The sequence below is a fragment of the Microcaecilia unicolor genome, chromosome 2 (assembly GCF_901765095.1).
Source record: "Microcaecilia unicolor chromosome 2, aMicUni1.1, whole genome shotgun sequence".
Taxonomy (NCBI): domain Eukaryota; kingdom Metazoa; phylum Chordata; class Amphibia; order Gymnophiona; family Siphonopidae; genus Microcaecilia; species Microcaecilia unicolor.
The window spans coordinates 600,322,942-600,343,231 of record NC_044032.1 but is presented as its reverse complement, the minus strand read 5'-3'; the positions used below and the strand labels follow the sequence as shown (position 1 = coordinate 600,343,231).

Sequence of the window (20,290 nt, the reverse complement as noted above, 5' to 3'; positions counted from 1 at the left end):
CACCAAGCGAATGAAAGTTCATGATAGCTGTATATCAATATGGTAGGAGGAATGCAAGCATAAACAGAGGTACAAGGGAAAAAAAATCAGTACAAAGGGTGTGGGGGTAGGAGGTCAAAAGAAAATTGCCAAACAGGTTGGTGGGAGTAGAGAATCTGAAAAAGTAGTGAGAAGGTCCAGAAATGTTGCACACCTCCTCCCAAAGAGTAATTAAATGTATTTACATGAAACTCTGAAATAGCTGAACATATCTGACAAATATATTATCTTGGAAACACTGATAAAACAGAAATTATATTTACACATAAACTAGCAGTATGCAAGACACACCATGTGATAACATCACATGCAGCATACACTTGGGAAGCCTTTGAAAACAGAACTTGTTGAACCAATGTTGCTTGCCTAAGAAAAGTAAAAAAAAAAAAAAATCAAACAAGAGAGGTTACTTAAATGACAGGACAATTCTTTTTGCTTCACTAGACTTTTTAACCCACTCTGTACACAAGTATTAAAAAAAAAAAAAAAAGATAATCGATTTAAAGCACCAGTGTTTGTTCAAACCCCTCCATATTTATTTATTAAATTTATAACCCACATCATCTAGTATTCTGGGAAGCTTACAGAAGTCACATACATTTCAACATTAAAACTCATAACGTTCACAGTAAAACCACCGTATTAACTAAACAATCATTTAAATCACTACCCATACACACTACATAACAGCAAAGGCTTGCTGAAACAAGGAAGTCTTTAACTGCTTCCTGAAAGGAAGAATCAGTTGTGTCATGCAAGTGCTGCATTAGACTATTCTGTAATTTAGGTGCTGCAATCATAAAGATCTTCTCTCTATATATATCTAGTCTCACTTGGTAAAAAGATGGTATCTCAAGCAAGTTTTGATTCTTGGATCTCATAACATGAGTGGGAGTACAAACCTTCAAAGTACTTGCAAGACAGGCTGGTGACTGATCATACAACAGCTTAAACACCAACAAAACAGCTTTAAAATTGATCCACCAAATAACAGGCAGCCAATGTAGCTGTTTCAAATATGGTGAAATATGTGTAAAATGTGAACCTACAATCAGCCATGCTGTAGCATTCTGTGCCACTTACAGTGCTTGAAGAGATCTGCTAGGAAGCCCTAAAAATAACACATTAGTCAGAGGGACTATATATGCCTCGACAACTGTACAAAAATTTTCAACATTCAAAAAATTATGCAGACTTCTCAAGCATTTCAATTTAAAAAATATCTTTATGGCATACATTCTTTAGAATGTAAGTATAAAATCTAATATAACTCCAAGATATTTCATCTCGTCAACAATGGAATGATCATGACCATTGAAGTTAAACAACTTTGGGAAATTGACTCTGGGCAAGTCACTTAACCCTCCATTGCCCCATGTAAGCCGCATTGAGCCTGCCATGAGTGGGAAAGCGCGGGGTACAAATGTAACAAAAAAAAAAATCAGTTTTCAACTTTCCAGAGAAGTACAAACATTTCAGTTTTATCCATATTATTTTTATTTATTTATTATTTCATTTGTACCCCGCGCTTTCCCACTGAAAGCAGGTTCAATGCAGCTTACATAGTAATAGGTATTACAGGTTATTGATAGTGAAACTTGATAGGGAAAATATAAGTTAAGTGAAGCAGAGTAATAGAAGATATAGGTGGGTACAGATGTGCAAGTGTTTGGGTAAATGGGTTCATAGGATTAGTTTGTTTTTTGTTTTTTTTAATTCTTTATTTATAATTTTCTAATTTTACAATCACATAACATGACTGCAAAAGCAGTAACTGAATTCTACAAAAAACTGAAAAAGAGATATAAATCTAGGAGGTGTAACCTCCTCTAGGTAAATACTTTCATTTATTTAGTCCACTATTTAAGTGAGGCAAAACACAATGCAAAAATTCAAAATAAGAAATACTATAAACATACGAGCAGGAGAACTACTAAGCCCACAATTGAATTTAACAGCATTAGCCTACAGGATTGTTCTTAGAACGATTCTCTTCCTCCTTAAAGGATCGGTAAACATATAGTTAACAGAGTTAAGAGAAAGAAAGCATCTGCAGGGAAATTTCAATAAGAATGTTCCTTTCAAAGTAAGAGTCCTCTGCTTTAAACCCAAAAACTCACGCCTTCGTTTCAAAGTCTCTCTGTTTAAGTCTGGAAACATTTGTATTCTGGAACCAAGGAACAATGCCTTCATATGTTTAAAGTATAAATGGAAGATGCTGTATCTATCAGATTCAAACACAAATGATACCAAAAGAGTGGTGCGCTCAGTAATTACTTCAAGGGAACTTTCAAGAAATTCAGTTAGATTCAATCCCTGTTGCTGTTGTGTTGAAGTTCCTTTTCCTGTAATATATTGAGCCCGGGTAATTGGAGGATATGCTTCTTTCGGAATAGCCAGAATTTCATTAAAGTATTTCTTTAACATATCGAGAGCCGATATAATCGGAGATTTCGGGAAATTAAGCAGTCTTAGGTTTAATTTTCTGGCATTATTATCCAGGTACTCTAATTTCCTGTTAACAATCTCCCTTTCTTTTGTGGCTGCCCCTGCAAAAGTTTGTAAGGATTTTATTTCGCCTTCTAGCTTTAGAATTTTTTCCTCCTGTTTTTGAACAGTCTCAGACAAAGATATATAGGTCTTTTTCAAACCACTCATTTCTTCTGTAAAAGTTTGAGTTACCTGGAGGAGAGAGCCGGTCAGCTCTTGAATCGCATCCCATAGGGTGTCCAATGTCACCACGTTCGGTTTTTCTCTTCTCTTCCAGATCACGGTAGCAGGCCCCAGGGAAGGAAACGGTATCTCCCGTCCTTCACAAGATAGTAGCTCTGGGGGTAGAAGTAGCAGAGGGGCCTCCTCCAGATAACAAAGAAGCAATCACCACTCCGGGTTGTTCTTTGATCTGCTCCTCTGCTTGTAAAAAGCTGCTACCCGGTCTGGGAGGTGTCGTGTTCGAGGGAGAGCTCAAAGAGATCTCCTCTATGCTGCGGGCTTCCCTCTCTGAAAGAGAGAGAGAATGCCCGTTCGCAGTGGGCGTTGGAGTTCCCAGTGCCTGAGTAGCAAACATCGTCAGTGTAGTCTGGCGAAGTACGGGGTTCCCTCCAGGGGTTAAGGAGGCCTGCCCCCTGGATTTCCCTTTTCTTTTCCCCATGTAAACGGGGAAGAAAAGACCGCTTCCGCCGACAATCCACGACAGTTCAGGAGCTCAGGTACTTGCTTCTGCTCAGGACACCATCTTGCCTCTCTGTCATTAGTTTGGGTTTTTAATGATTTCCAGAAGGGTAGGTAGTCCTTTTACTAAGGCGCGCTAACAGATTTAGCGTGTTAAATGATAAGATGCCCATAGGAATATAATGGACGCCTTATTATTTAGCATACGCTAATCACTAGCCTGCGTTAAATCTGTTAGTGCACCTTAGTAAAAGAACCTCTAAGTTTGTTAGCTTTCAACCAAGAACTTACTGATCTTAAACACAATCCTAAGAAGGATTCTGCCGATTATAATCTGGCTGTTAGAAGTTTACATTAAAGCCTTGCAGTGCACATGCTGAAGTCTGTAGAGCAGCTACAGCTGCTGTCTTACTTTTGGTCTTACTTACTTCAACTGGTGGCTCTTGGTCATTCATCCAGGACGCATCAGAACCTTTCTGTCTAAGAGAAAAACAAAATAAACCAACTCAATAAGAATGAATGAAAATAAAAGCCAACAAGTTAATTTCATGTCATGGTTTGTCACTTCTTCTCCAAAACTATGTTAGGATAAGTGAGATGGGGAAAATATTTATACTATGAGAAAAGAGAGCGCTTTCATTCTAAACCATTTTGTGACAGCAAATGTTTGGAACAACTTATATAGCTCAAGATTAATGTACTTTCACAGAAAAAGTAAAACTTGTTCCTATGAATGAAGACAAATGCACTTTGCATAGAAAGCAAAAAGAAAAACCAATATACCAGGTCTAAATACAATTAATCTTTGATGAAACCTTAAAGAACATAAAGTATTAATCTATATTAATAATTCTCACCTCAAACATTCTGAAGCTCACTCTGTGGCAGGGAAACCCTGGAGCCCTGCACTTAGGCTGTCACCACTCACTGTCACTCATGCACCACTATCACTGATAGACCCACCCACAGCCATGCCCCTTCCGCACATAATTGCCTACCTCAACGTTCTAATGAAGCTGCAACTTCCGGTTTGTGAGGTGCCAGAGATCGGAATTTAGCCCCATTACTATTTGCCCCGCCCTTGCGTCAAACGTGATGACGTTGAGGGCGGAGCTATGACACTTGACCAATCGCATCGCTCCGCCCTCGTCATCACGTTTGACGCGAGGGCGGGACATACATCGATCTACTACGCAACGACGATTGGAGGGAGTGAGCCAGGCAGGCTGTAGGTCACAGGTAGCGAGGGAGCCAGCCAGCCACTCTCTACGTCATGGGGCGGGTCGCCGGCCGGGGCGGGGTGCCCACGACCACCCTGAAGCACGGAGGGGTAAGTCCAGCATCAAGGGGAGGGGGATGGGAACGAAAGCGCCTTGCTAGCGCCCGTTTCATTGGCCTCAGAAATGGGCCTTTCTTACTAGTATAAACATAAAAGGATAACCATTTTTGTTCTTATTACCACCCTTCATCGTGTTGAGTCTAGTGACATTTGAGCACAAAGGAATTCCAAGTATATATAGAGAAGGGGTCAAAAATGGTTTGCTAACCTAACAACATAAGTGTTGCCATACTGGGACAGACCGAAGGACCTTCAAGCTCAGTATCCTGTTTCCAACAGTGGCCAATCCAGGTCAAAAGTACCTGACAAGATTCCAAAACAGTACAATCCAATTTATGCTGCTTATCCTACAAATGAGCAGTGGATTTTCCCAAGTCCGTTTTAATAATGGGCTTATGGACTTTTCTTTTGGGAAGATATCCAAACCATTCTTAAACCCCATTAAGATAACTGCTTTTACCACATTGTCTGACAATGAATTCCAGAGTTTAATTACACAGAGATATTCATAACAATTAACAGAAATGTACAATTAGCAAAAATAAAAGCTGCTTTGAATACACACATTTACATTGTGACACGTCAGGCATTTTTCTTCCGTGTGTGTGTGCGCGTGCTAAGGTGCTTATATTTGTATTTATTGGGGGAAATGTCTCCAAATGGCAATGCAGTAATGAACCTCATTCCTAAACCTCATTGATGCACGGAATAATCACTTATCATTGATTTGTCTATCACCATAAATATCATTCTTGTGTTTTCTCTTTACCAGTTAATCTGTGTTTTCTTGCCATCAAGCTTTGTATCAGTTGGAATGATAACCTCCCGGGTGATCACAAGCTCTTCTGGTCATGATTCCAGTGCTGTTCTAGTATATTAATGTTGAAATGTTTACAAAGTTTCTAGTGGATGGGACATGTCACCTTGTGTCTTTCTGTGCAGTCAGCTGTGAGAGAAATAACCACTGGGGATATGGATATAAATATATATATGAACACACACAGACATATTCCCACCCCACTGAATGCTTACTTATCTGACTTCGATTTTCCACCTCTCCTTCCACGCTCATAGCCCATCCACCCTCTCTTGCTCTCCTCTCCCTCCCCTTTGCATTCACCCTCTTATCCTTCTCTCCCTTTCCCCTTACAATCTCCCTTGAAACCCTCCCTCCTTACACTCACCCCCTGCATCACCCTTTCTTCTTGCATTACACATCCCTCCATTTCCAATATCTTATTATGTAGCTGGACTCAAACTTTTTTTCTGCCAATGGCGTTTGGGTTCCTGGGTGGCACCATCCTGCAGATAGTTTCATCAGTACTACAGCTCCATTGCTTCTTCTGCTGCTGGGTTTGGGTCCTTGGGGATACTGAAATAATGGCACCACCGAGTTTTTTTCCAGTCTTTTTTTTAATTATTATTATTATTGTGTGTGTGTGTGCTGGGATCCTTGCAGTACTACCTTTCTTACTTTTCTCCTTATCTGTGGGTAGCAGGGCCCGACTTCCAGGCTACCCTGCTGACTTCTACTTCTAGCTCCTCTTTCTTCCTTAATCCATGTGCATTGGGGGGGGGATGTATATATACAGACAAAGGCTGAAGGACCCTCCCCACAGATTCTACTGCATGAGTGAAACACACCTGATATGCAAAATCTTTTCTTTCACATTAAATATACTTCCCTAAAACCTCATGCTCCTCTCCATTTTCTTCTTCAGTACAATTTAACATCTTTAAAGTACAGTAGAATCATGGTTATCTGATGGCCGCTAATTCATGCTCCACCCCTCCCTCCCTCCCTCCCAAACAGGTTAGACCCCCCCCTCCCAGTCTCAAGCACCTCCTCCTCCCACCTGTAGGCTGGGTGTACCTTGCACTCCGGCAGCCATTTTGAAAGCACAGCTGGCATTGGCAGGAGCAACTGGGGATCACTCCTGCTCCAAAAACAACATTAGTCCACCCAGGGACTATAAGATTGACGCAGTGACCTGTGGTGTGTGTGGGGGTGGGGTGGGGGGGAGGGATGTGCAGAGTGTGGTGGTGGTGCTGCTGACCACCTGTTGGTCTCGTTTATGTCAAATAATCAGGACTCTACTGTACTAATAAAAAGGTTAAGCAATCCAATCTACCAGGGGACACCCAGATTTCCTGCTGTGCTTCCAGGATCCTGTGCTAGGTCTCTTGGATCATATGCTGAGATTCAGTGCCATGTGTCCAACTTCTCTCTCCCTAGTGGCGGCAGCTGTAGTATGTACTATGTGGACACTAAAGGAATGCATGCATCACAATCAAAGCAACTCTTTCCCCACAGTGCCAACATCCACATTAGAAAAGCATTATACATGGTTAGTGGAGTGAATAGGAACCATGGCTGTGTCTCCATTCCACACACAACAGCTGCAATCCAGGAGTAAAGAGGTAGAGCACATACAGAGGTTTTGTGTATTGGTAAAGCGAAAGCAAGTTTAACTGAAGACATGATTACATTGATGGCGTATACTTTACCCTTTAAATCATGTGTCAAGAGCTTGGAATACTTCTAGATGAGTGTCTCAGATTAAAACAGCATGTTGCCATGGTAGCTGGGAGAGGATAGTAGTATGCTATGCTTAATGCATTCGCTTAAGCCCTTCCTGATCTCTACTCAGCTGAAGACAGTGGTGCACTCATTTGCTGAATATACAATAGAACATGCTTAGACATTTAAAAAAATGTGTACGATGAATCATAATTACTCCCTGCTATTGACTTGGAAGAATTTATGTAACTCACAACTTATTCAGAATGTGGCTGTGACTGTTTTCAGGTTCTATCTTTGATATTCTGGTAGAAATGCAAGCTTGTTTTGCAATGAATAGGTCCAGAATACATAAATGAAAAAAAGTAAAAAGCATATCTGTAGGCATCACTTTGTCTTTCAGAAAACAAGAGGATAATTTTATAACAGGGCGTCCATGCTAAGAAGGCGGCCAAGTAGGCGCTATTAGCACAAGTGTAGGTGTAAATCTTCCTGTGTAAAGTATGCAAGTGCACATTGAGGGATAGATGTACAAAGCCACCCATTAAAACATGGGTGCTGCGGGAGAATTTACCAAGTTGCAAACAGCGACCAATGCAAAAGGAGGATAGCATGCAAATGAGATGCACAGATCCTCCCTTTGTGCACTGGTCGCTGTTTACGACTGGAAGACACCCGACATTAGACCACCACAGTGTTTGAGTTGCATGGGAGGAGCGGGGGCTCGAGAGAGCCTCCCCATATGCAACTCAAAAAAACTCTGTGGTGGTCTAGTGACCCCTACTCCCCTTCCAGAAAATCCGTGGAGGCCCCGTGGACCTCTTTAATGCCCCCCAAAACTTGAAAAGTTACTGAGAAGGTCCACTGGACCCCCCCCACTAACCTCCCCCCCTCCAAAAAAATACCCTTGCATGGCTGGTGGTGTCAACCCTCCCCCCACCAACAGACTCTGGTCCAGAGCCCTTGGCGGTCTAGTGGGATTCTACCCCCCCCCCCCCCCCCCCCGACCCTTCCTTCTTCCTTGATATGATGTGCTGCAACCAGTATACCCTGGGCCAGAATGGTGAGTCAGAACTTGTTCCTGGAGATTTGGTGAATGTTCCTTTTACATTTTTCTCCCTCTTCGGGCTTACTTATGGTTTCACTTGCTTTTTCCTTGTGATGGCTGCAAAGCCTTGTCAGCACTGCTCTCGGTATGCAAAGCAGAGAGCAGCATCGGAGAAATGACAGCGTGGTGTTCCGAGGATATTTTGGCAGAGCAGCCATTTTGGCGGGTGAACCATTGTCTTCCTATGCTGTGCAATCGCGGCCTCTCAGCTGACATCCTCCGACGCAGTTTTTTTTAGGGTCCTGCAGCCATTTTAAATCACCATGATTTGGCTCCTATGGCTGCAGGATCCATGCTGCCTCTTCAAGCTGGACATATTTCTGGACCTTATACACATGCTAGTAAGGTTTCTGACTATATTACAGCTCCATCTCTGGTGCCTTTCCCCCCCCCCCCCCCAGCATTTGTTTTTTTTCAATGCAAAAATAAAAAGAAATCAAACCTATATTCTACAAAGGTCTCCTCAGCATACATAGAGGCATATTTTCAAAGCACTTAGCCTTCCAAAGTTCCATAGGTTTCTATGGAACTTTGGAAGGCTAAGTGCTTTGAAAATATGCCTCATAGTATTCTGCCTGTCTCTCTCACTGGCATTTAAAGGTTTCTGGGTCCTTGCAAGCTTCTTACCATCTGTAGTTGCATTCTGTGAGTGAAGGGAGGTGTTTGGAACCTGTCTCAAAGCTGAGGAAAGATGAGTGGAGAATAAGGCTGACTGACATGACAAGGCTGACAAGGGATCTCCGAAAGTTAGAAGAACGGTTAAGGGTCTGGCAGTTAAAATGTAATGCTAAGAAGTGCAGAGTGATGCCTTTGGGGTGTAGAAACCCAAAAGAGAGATGCCAAATAGGAGGGAAGAGATTAGTAAGCTCAACTCAGGAGAGAGACCTTGGGGTGTTGGTGTCGGAGGATATGAAGGTGAAGAAACATTGTGACAAGGCAACGGCCGTGGCCAGAAGGATGCTAGGCTGCATAGAAAGGGGTATAACTAGAAGAAAGGAGGTGTTGATGCCCCTCTACAAGTTGTTGGTGAGGCCCCCAGTATTGTGTTCAGTTTTGGAGGCCGTATCTAGCTATAGATGTAAAAAGACTGGAAGCGGTGCAAAGAAAAGCTACAAAAATAGTATGGGGATTTGTGTCGCAAACCGTTCGAGGAGAGACTTGCTGACCTGAACATGTATACCTTGGAGGAAAGGAGAAACAGGGGTGACATAATACAGACGTTCAAATATTTGAAAGGTATTAATCCCCATACGAACCTTTTCCGGAGAAGGGAAGGTGGGGCAGACTCAGGAGTAATGTCAGGAAATATTTTTTCACGGAGAGGGTGGTGGATACGTGGAACGCACTCCCGCAGGAGGTGGTGGAGATGAAAACGGTAATTGAATTCAAATATGCATGGGAAAAACACAAAGGAATCCTGTTTAGAAGGAATGGATCTATGGAATCTTAGCGGACATTGGGTGGCGATGCCGGTATTTGGAGAATAAAACCGGTGTAGGGCAGACTTCTATGGTCTGTGCCCTGAGAAAGGCAGGGATATACATATACATACCATGTAAAATGAGTTTATCTTGTTGGGCAGACTGGATGGACCGTTCAGGTCTTTATCTGCCGTCATTTACTATGTTACTAAGAATATACAGGTTTCATGTATGGTGAAGTGGGGATCTGGGGACATCCACAAACTTGGGATCAAAAGGACTCTTTACCATACTACCTAGTTTAACACTTCACTGAATACAGTTTTTCAAAGAAAGTGCAAGTTGTTACATGTAAAACTTTAGGTTTATATTTCGGTGAGTGTGTTAAACAAAAGTTTAAAAGGAAACAAAATTATCCCACAAGTTTTAACAGCAGTAAACATTAAACAGCATACTTTATTCATAGCTAAAATAACATCCTGACAAAGATAGTGTTAAAAAAATAAATAAATAAAACTTACTGCTTTAGTAGATCAACGAATATGTACTTGGTAAAGTCTTCCACTAATGGGGCAACACACACAATGTCATGCACGTTAATTCCTTTGTACTGAATGCTTTCTGCAGATTTAAAGCGCAACATGTAAAATGGACGGGAGACAGGTCCAAATATATCAAATATCTAAGGAAGAAAACAGGAAAAAAAAAGAAAAGTATTTACTATACTTGAAGTAATAACAGCAAAGTAATACACAAGTGTTCACATGAAATGATTTATTACTAATATACATAATTGAAATCATTTATTAAACAAAAGATTAGCATTAGCCAGCAATAGTTGACGTGCCTTCAGCCAACATATAGATTTCAGGCTAAGGTGTACTTTTTGTTGCTAGCTAAACAGGAACCTCTTTTCTATTCTTGTTTAAAGCAGGTATAACATACAAGATTTTTATTTGGACCAGTACATAACTATTAAAGCTTATATGACAGCATGAAAGTATATATCAATGCTTTAAAAAATTTTTTTACCCTGGTGCCTGGCAGTAAAGCTGCGGTGAAATACCTCCCAGACACTCAAGCTGAGTTGCTAATTTTTGGTATTTTTTTTTTTATAGTTTTGACTGTGAACCACATTCCAGACCATAAAATTACATTTATAAATTTAAAACCTCAAAATCTGAGTTAATTTATAATACAGTCTGAGTTAATTTATAATACATGTGTTCATACACATAATTTTTAGAAGCTGGAATGTAAAATGAACAAGAGAACTTTCTGATTCAAGGCTTTTTTCTAATACGTACAGATCAAATAGAACTTTGATATAAACATTCAGTGCTACTATGGATAGATTGTGTATGTGTGTGTGTGTTTATATATATATATATATATATATATATATATATATATATATATATACATATATATACATATACATATATATATATACACACACACAGACAGACACAATCTATGCAGCTCAGATATTGCCAAATTGCTTCTCTCTGGAAAGTTACCCAGGTATACAAGGGAGATTTAAGGTCAGTCATAGAATTCTAACAACCCTTTCTTTATGCATCATGGATTTAATTCTACAGGGCACCTTCACATTTAGGAGCCCTGAAGATATACGGTACAAGTCTGATCTATAAGAGAAGCTGGGCACCCAGGTTCCATTATAGAATGCCCAGTACACAGAATGTTAGGTATTATTAGGAAAGGAATGGAAAACAAAAATGAGGATGTTATAATGCCCTTGTATCGCTCCATGATGCGACCACACCTCGAATATTGTGTTCAATTTTGGTTGCCGCATCTCAAAAAAGATATAGTGGAATTACAAAAGGTGCAGAGAAGGGTGACAAAAATGATAAAGGGGATGGGACGACTTCCCTATGAGGAAAGGCTAAAGTGGCTAGGGTTCTTCAGCTTAGAGAAAAGGCGGCTGAGAGAAGATATAATAGAGGTCTATAAAATAATGAGTGGAGTTGAACGGGTAGACGTGAAGCGTCTTTTTACGCTTTCCAAAAATACTAGGACTAGGGGGCATGTGATGAGGCTACAATGTAGTAAATTTAAAATGAATCGGAGAAAATATTTCTTCACTCAACATGTAATTAAACTCTGGAATTCGTTGCTAGAGAATGTGGTAAAGGCGGTTAGCTCAGCGGAGTTTAAGAAAAGGTTTGGATGGCTTCCTAAAAGAAAAGTCCATAGACCATTATTAAATGGACTTGGGGAAAATCCACTATTTCTGGGATAAGCAGTATAAAATGTTTTGTACTTTTTTGGGATCTTGCCAGGTATTTGTGACCTGGAATGGCCACTGTTGGAAACAGGATGCTGGGCTTGATGGATACATTGGAGCAGTATGGGAAGTGAGTTTTATAGGAAACTGCTGTCTCTCTGACGTAATAAGACGTAGGAATGGTTGTTTAATGTCATTTTTGTATGTATGTTTGTTTTTTATGGTATTTTACATTTACACTTCATGGGATTGTACTGTTGATGTGGATAATTTGGTTGATCATACTTTTTATTATACTATGAACCACACTGAACAATCTTTTGATGGGGCAGTAAATAAGTAATAGCAAATCCTAAGACTTTTCCTGAATTATTGTTCTGTTTTTTACTACATCAATACTCTTATTTTTTTCATTTATATGTTAAAATTGACACAACTAACAGGAAATTATACCAATTTACTCACTTTTCCAATAGCATGTCCATCTTCTTTGAAAACTATAGTGCCTTCTCTTAATGGAGGTATATCCTTCAATGACTCAACTATAACTGAAAAACAGAAACATGTAACAGTGAGCACTCTCTTTTCACTAAGCTCCTGAAATTATATACTGAGGGGGACGTTATCAAAGTGAGCTACCTTTAAAAATGGTTATTTTACTACAAGTTGTGTTATTTTAGCACAGGCTCTCATTTTATGCAATGAGACCCTGTGCTAAAATAGCACGACTTGTAATAAAATAACTGTCTTACTGGTAGACCATGTTGAAAGCCCCCACCCCCAAAATCATGATATTCAAATGCTAAATCCTGGCATGGAATGATGCCGCCAATCAATATTTCTTAGAAGAAAAAAAAAAAAAGAAGCATTGTTACCAGAAAGCCCTACCAGTGCACAAACTGTAAAAAAAAAAAAAGGCTCTCGGCTGCAATTATTTTATTTGTTGCATTTGTATCCCACATTTTCCCACCTCTTTGCAGGCTCAATGTGGCTTACAATACATCATGAATAGTAAGAATGCATGATAAAGTATACATTTAGTAATAAACAGAAAGATTTTGAGTAACATGATAATGATAAAACATGGTAGTGTATTAGCAAGCAATCATATTAAGAAATATTTAAGAAATTTATAAGAATTATATAGAAAATGTACAATTAGTATTAGCAAGGAAAAAAAACATGATAGTGGTTTGGCAAGCAAATATTGTGGGGCAGTTCTGGATCTATGTGCAGGAGTTCATATTTATTGATCATTGTTGTATGCCTTGTTGAAGAGATGGGTCTTCAGTAGACTTCGGAAGTTGGCTTGTTCATAGGTCGTTTTTAGGTTTTGCGGCAGCGCATTCTAGAATTGTGTGCTCAGGTAGGAAAAAGTTGATGCATGCATTAGTTTGTACTTAAGGCCTTTACAGTTTGGGAAGTGAAGATTAAGGAATGTACGGGATGATTTTTTAGCATTCCTGGGTGGTAAGTCTATCAGATCTGACATGTAGGCTGGTGCGTCTCCGTGAATGATTTTGTGAACTAGGGTGCATATTTTGAACGTGATTCGTTCTTTGAGTGGGAGCCAGTGTAGTTTTTCTTGTAGGGGTTTAGCGCTTTCATATTTTGTTTTACCGAATACAAGTCTAGCTGCAGTACTCTGAGCTGTCTGGAGTTTCTTGATTATTTCCTCTTTACAACCGGCGTACAGTGCATTGCAGTAATCTAGACGACTGAGTACCATTGACTGTAACAGGTTCCGGAAGACGGTTCTTGGGAAGAAAGGTCTTACTCTTTTTAATTTCCACATTGAGTGGAACATCTTCTTGGTTGTATTTTTCATGTGACTCTCAAGTGTTAGGTGTCGGTCAACGGTAACTCCAAGAATTTTTAGGGTGTCCGAAATTGGAAGGTTCAGTTTTGGTGTGTCAATGGTAGTGAATTTGTTCGTGTTGTATTGCGAGGTGAGTACTAGGCATTGGGTTTTCTCTGCATTGCGTTTCAACTTGAATGTGTCCGCCCATGTGTGCATGATGTGTAGGCTTTGGTTGATGTCATTGGAGATTTCCTTTAGTTCTTGTTTAAATGGAATATAGATTGTTACGTCATCCGCGTATATGTATGGGTTAAGGTTTTGGTTTGATAGTAGTTTCGCCAAGGGTATCATCATTAAGTTGAATAAAGTCGGTGAGAGGGGGGATCCCTGTGGAACTCCACATTCAGGTATCCATGTAGTTGATGTGGTCGAATTAGATGTCACTTGGTATGATGGTGTGGTTAGGAACCCCTTGAACCAATTGAGAACATTTACTCCGATTCCAAAATATTCGAGGATATATAATAATATTCCATGATCAACCATATCGAAGGCGCTAGACATGTCGAATTGTAGCAGTAGTATGTTCTTGCCAGTTGCAGTCATTTGTTTAAATTTATTCATGAGGGTAACTAGTACTGTTTCTGTGCTGTGGTTAGATCGAAATCCTGACTGGGAGTCGTATAGTATTGAGAATTTGTCTAAATAATTTGTGAGTTGTTTGGTTACCATCCCTTCTGTTAGCTTAGTTATTAAGGGTATGGATGCTACTGGTCTGTAATTGGTTAGTTCGCTGGCACTTTTCTTTGCGTCTTTGGGTATGGGAGTGAATAGAATGTTTCCTTTTTCCTTCAGAAAGAGTCCAATTTGTAACATATAGTTTACGTGATTCGTGAGGTCTATTATGAATTGATGGGGGGCAGATGTCATAAGATTGTTTGGGTATATATCCAATTTGCAATGAGATTTGGCATATCTTTTGAGCGTTTGGGAGAGGAGATCCTCTGATAGTATCTCGAAATTGGTCCAGGTTCTGTCTGCTGGGTATACACCAGGGTCTGGATCTAGGCAGTCAAGGAGTGCAGTGTAATCGGTGGTGCTGACCGGTATTTTTAGTCGCAGTTGTACGATTTTCTCACTGAAGTATTTCGCGAGATTGTCTGCTCCTGGTATGTCTTTGTTGTTGGTTGTGACTGGTGTTACATCTAGTAATTTATTCACGAGTCCAATTTCATTTTTATAAAATAATCTTTTAGTTTGCCTTATAGTATATTTATATTTTCTTTGAAGTTGTTTCCAGGCGTTAAGTGTTGGGGTCTTCTTTCTTTTTATTCCACGCACGGTCTAATCTTCTTACTTGTGTTTTGAGTTTTTTCAATTCTTCAGTGAACCATGGTGTTGAGTTCTTCCTATGTGAGGTTATGTTTCTTGTATACATCAATTATAGAGACATGTAGTATGATCTGGGTTCAAACTTGCCAAGTTCATAACATCTTGTCTAGTATTAGCAAGTTCATATTTGTAGTCTGTCTGCTTTATAAGTTAAAGAATCTGCATCCATATAACTTTCATGTGAGGAACATGCTTTCTATTCTATTCAGCGACTTATATTATACAATGCCAGTTTCTCATATCAAGATACTAAAATTTGGAATTCTCTACAAAAACAATTAAATGCACAGATGGTTACCTGTCCTTCAGAAACCTACTGAAAACTTGTTTTTTTTCAATTTAGCCTTTCAGAAAATAAAAAATTCTATTTGAACATTATCCATTCATACAATTAATTTCACCAATTCTTTCCTCCCTAATCCTATCCAGCCCCAATTGTACCCATATTTATCCATCTTCACTTCTTTATTTACAAACTTAATTATGATTTAATCTTCTTCTCCATTCATCTATCCTTAAGAACAGCTGCATCCGGGATAATTCACCACATATGTTATATTTGTTTTACAAAGCCAATGTTATAACATTATTTATTGTACTTTATAATCTGTTCATGTAATTTTTAATATGTATCATTCATTTGTTTCTTATGTAAACCACATTGAACGAGTCACTAATGTGGGGTAAAAATGTCATAAATAAATATTCTGTCTTTTTCCAAATAAATTCAAGGCAGATTACAATATAAGCAGTCTCCTGCATAAATGGAGACAAATTACAACAAATCACATAATAAAATTTTACATATAAATCAAGTATTAGCCTATTTTAGAAAACAGGTATGTTTTTAGAGTCTTACAGAATAAAATGTAAGAAGGAATACATCTTACTTGTAATGGGATATCATTCTGTATTTTAACATTCTGAAAATGAAAAGAATGATCTAACATTGACTTATACTGATTTTTTTTTTTTTTTACTGTAGGGAATCCTATTTTAAGAAAAGTAGTTGAGTAAACTTTTAAGTGATTATTCAATAGAAACAATATCTGAGAAAAACAAAGAGTACATATGCCATGCAGCGCTTTATAAACTTAACAAGCCACTTTAAATGCTACTCTAAATTTTATGGGAAGCCAGTGCACATCTTTCGTCAAAGAAGAAGCATTTTCAAATATTTTTCCAAGCATCATAACACTTCACTAGTTGTAAAATTGTTCTCTAGCTTTGTAATCTTCAAATTTCACTCATTGTAATTCAACTTTTGTAATGTATTTAAACCACACTGAACAGAAATTGTTTTTGAATAATGTGGGATATAAGAATCGATCAATCAATCGGTCTGGCTGCAGTGTTTTGCAACAAGAGAAGTTTAGATTCTGTAACTTAACAGAAATACTGCTGAATGAGTTACAATAATCAAATTGGGGTAGCAGAATACCTTGAACAATAACTCTGAAGTATTTCTGAGCTTAAAGATCACTATGTATCATGGGATAGGAGGTAGAGTTCTATTGTGGATTAAAAACTGGTTAAAAGATAGAAATCAGAGAGTAGGGTTAAATGGTCAGCATTCTCAATGGAGAAGAGTAGTTAGTGGGGTTCCCCAGGGGGTCTGTTCTGGGACCGCTGCTTTTTAACATATTTATAAATGACCTAGAGATGGGAGTAATTAGTGAGGTAATTAAATTTGCTGATGACACAAAGTTATTCAAAGTCGTTAAATCGCGGGAGGATTGTGAAAAATTACAAGAGGACCTTACGAGACTGGGCGTCTAAATGGCAGATGTTTAATGTGAGCAAGTGCAAAGTGATGCATGTGGGAAAGAGGAACCCAAGTTATAGCTACGTCAAGCAAGGTTCCACGTTAGGAGTCACAGACCAAGAAAGGGATCTGGGTGTCGTCGTTGAATATACGTTGAAACCTTCTGCTCAATGTGCTGCTGCGGCAAATAAAGCAAATAGAATGTTAGGCATTATTAGGAAGGGAATGGAAAACAAAAATGAGTTTGTTACAATGCCTCTGTATCGCTCCATGGTGCGACTGCACCTCAAATATTGTGTTCAATTCTGGTCGCCGCATCTCAAAAAAGATATAGTAAAATTAGAAAATGAACAGAGAAGGGCAACAAAAATGATAATGTACTTATGTAGCTCATAAATGTTTATTCCTAAAAAATGTTTTCTTCACAAGATCATTAATTTGAACTTCAAAAGTAGTTTTGAGTCCACAATTATTCCTAAGACTCTCGACTTATCTTCAATATCTAATATTCCTCCAGCTTAGTAAATGAATATTTCCAAAATCACACTATTTTTTTTTTCATTTTTTGTTTGCTTCTTTAATTTAAGGTAGTTAGCCCAAGTCCAGCAATATATCTTTAAAATATTATTTATGATGAAGCCTAATGTCTCAAAATGTTTCTAATACTGGGCACAAAATGAAATCATCTGCCTATGACAGGACATAAACCCCTACATTAGATAGCATGTTTCCTAGGTGAGCTGGTGGACATTGTGTATCTAGATTTTCAGAAAGCGTTTGACAAAGTCCCTCATGAAAGGCTCCAGAGGAAATTAGAGAGTCATGGGATCGGAGGTAGTGTATTGTTATGGATTAAAAACTGGTTGAAACATAGGAAACGGAGATTAGGGTTAAATGGTCACTTCGCAATGGAGAAGGGTAGTTAGTGGGGTCCCTCAGGGATCTGTGCTGGGACCATTGCTTTTTAACATTTGCATAAATGACCTGTATCGGTCCTAGAGTATTGTGTTCAATTCTGGCCGCCGCACCTCAAAAAAAGATATAGTGGAATTAGAAAAGGTGCAGAGAAGGGCAACAAAGATGATTAAGGGGATGGGACGACTTTCCCATGAGGAAAGGCTAAAGCGGCTGGGGCGCTTCAGCTTGGAGAAAAGGTGGCTGACAGCGCTACATGTAAAAATGTCCCCCCCTCCCCCCCACATACATACCTAATTGTTCAATTATGCTTGAAACGTTTCCAATTGCTTTCACTTCAACATTTTTAGGCAGAACTATTGTCAAATCTTCAACCAAAGGTAGTTCCTGAAAACAAGGAAAAGAAATTATAGATTTTAAAACAAACAATCTCAAAATCCAAAATGCAGCCTATTACTGTATATACCTGAGTATAAACTGAGATAACAGTTCCCACCCACCCCACCCCCAAAAAGGGGTAAAAATGTTAACTTGAATATAAGCCTATGTGTTAACTAAGGGGATCTTTTACTAAAGCTTAGCTTGAGTTATCTGCAGCAAGACCCATAGGAATAAAATGGGCCCTGTTGCAGATAACTCGAGCTAAGCTTTAGTAAAAGACCCCCTAAGCCTATTAGGCGTAGGAGGAACATACTACAAATCCCAAGGCAAGCAGTTGCTTCCCATGTCTGTCTCAATACCAGACTATGGACTTTTTCTCCAGGAATTTGTCCAAACCTTTTTAAAACCCAGATACGATAACCACTGCTACCACCTCCTCCGGCAAAGAGTTCCAGAGTTTTAACTATTCGTTGCGTGAAAAAATATTGCCTCCTATTTCTTTTAAAAGTATTTCCATGTAACTTCCTCATTAATCAAGGAAAACCAATTCGTCCAGATACGGTGGAGTTTGCTGAAAGTTTGGTGAAGAAGTTGAATCTTCACTTAACTGTATTTCCTCAATTTTAAATTAATAACTCAAAAATATTTTCAATAAATTCACGTTAAATCACAGTTATTCAAAGTTCTTAAATCGCAAGAGGATTGTGAAAAATTACAAGAGGACCTTACGAGACTAGGAGACTGGGCATCCAAATGGCAAATAAGGTTTAATGTAAGCAAGTGCAAAGTGATGCATGTGGGAAAGAGGAAACCGAACTATAGTTATGTAATGCAAGATTCCGCATTAGGAGTCACCGCCCAGGAAGGGGATGAAGGTGTCATCGTCAATGATACATTGAAACCCTCTGCTCAGCGTGCAGCAGCAGCTAAGAAAGCAAATAGAATGTTAGGTAGTATTAGGAAAGGAATGGAAAACAAAAATGAGGATGCTATAATGCCTTTGTATCACTCCATGGTGTGACCACACCTCTAATACTATGTTCAATTCTGGTCACCACATCTCAAAAAAAGATATAGTGGAATTAGAAAAGGTACAGAGAAGGGAGACAAAAATGACAAAGGGGATGGGACAACTTCCCTATGAGGAAAGGCTAAAGCGGCTACAGCTCTTCAGCCTGGAGAAAAGATGGCTGAGGGGAGATATGATAGAGATCTATAAAATAATGAGTGGAATGGAACAGGTAAATGTGAATTGCTTGTTTACTCTTTCCAAAAATAATAGGACTAGGGGCAGACAATGAAACTAAAGAGCAGTAAATTTAAAACGAATCGGAAAAAACATTTCTTCACTCAAGTAAAGTAAAACTCTGGAATTCGCTGCCAGAGAATGTAGTAAAAGCAGTTAGCTTAGCAGGGTTTAAAAAAGGTTTGGATAGCTTCCTAAAAGAAATGCCCATAAGACATTATTAAAATGGACTTGGGGAAAATCCACTGCTTATTTCTAGGATAAGCAGTATAAAATGTATTGTATAATTTTGGGATCTTGTCAGGTACTTCTAAACCTGAATTGGCCACTGTTGGAAACAGGATGCTAGGCTTGATGGACTTTCAGTCTATCCCAGTTTGGCAATAGAACATAAGAGTAGCCATACTGGGTCAGACCCATGGTCTATCTAGCCCAGTATCCTGTTTTCCAAACAGTGGCCAAGCCAGGTCACAAGTACCTGGCAGAAACATAAATTGTGGCAACAATCCATACTACAAATCCCAGGGCAAGCAGTTGCTTCACATGTCTGTCTCAGTAGCAGACTATGGACTTTTTAAAACCCAGATACACTAATCGCTGTTATCACATCCTCTGGCAAAGAGTACCAGAGCTTAACTATTTGTTGAGTGAAAAAAATATCTCCTCCTATTTGTTTTAAAAGTATTTCAACGTAATTTCCTCGAGTGTCCTCTAGTCTTTGGACTTTTGGAACGAATAAAAAAATAAATTTACTTCTACTCGTTCTACACTATTCGGGATTTGTAGACCTCAATCATATCTCCCCCTCATGTCTCTTTTCTAAGCTGAAGAGCCCTAACCTGTTTAGCCTTTCCTCATACGAGAGGAGTTCCATCCCCTTTATCATATTGGCTGCTCTTCTTTGAACCTTTGCTAATTTTTTGAGATACGGCAACCAGAA

General features: G+C 39.1%; 1 protein-coding gene across 1 annotated transcript in view; it reads right to left on the bottom strand.

Moving 5' to 3' along the window:
• The window catches only part of LOC115461622 (H/ACA ribonucleoprotein complex non-core subunit NAF1-like), a 74,588-nt gene that overhangs the window by 14,924 nt on the left and 39,374 nt on the right, over positions 1–20,290 (bottom strand). Inside the window, exons 3-6 of the mRNA XM_030191587.1 lie at positions 18,017–18,110; positions 12,316–12,398; positions 10,121–10,281; positions 3,639–3,690 (exon numbers count right to left, since the gene is read on the bottom strand). Coding sequence (XP_030047447.1) covers positions 3,639–3,690; positions 10,121–10,281; positions 12,316–12,398; positions 18,017–18,110 — 390 coding nt within the window. The remainder of the gene's footprint in view (positions 1–3,638; positions 3,691–10,120; positions 10,282–12,315; positions 12,399–18,016; positions 18,111–20,290) is intronic.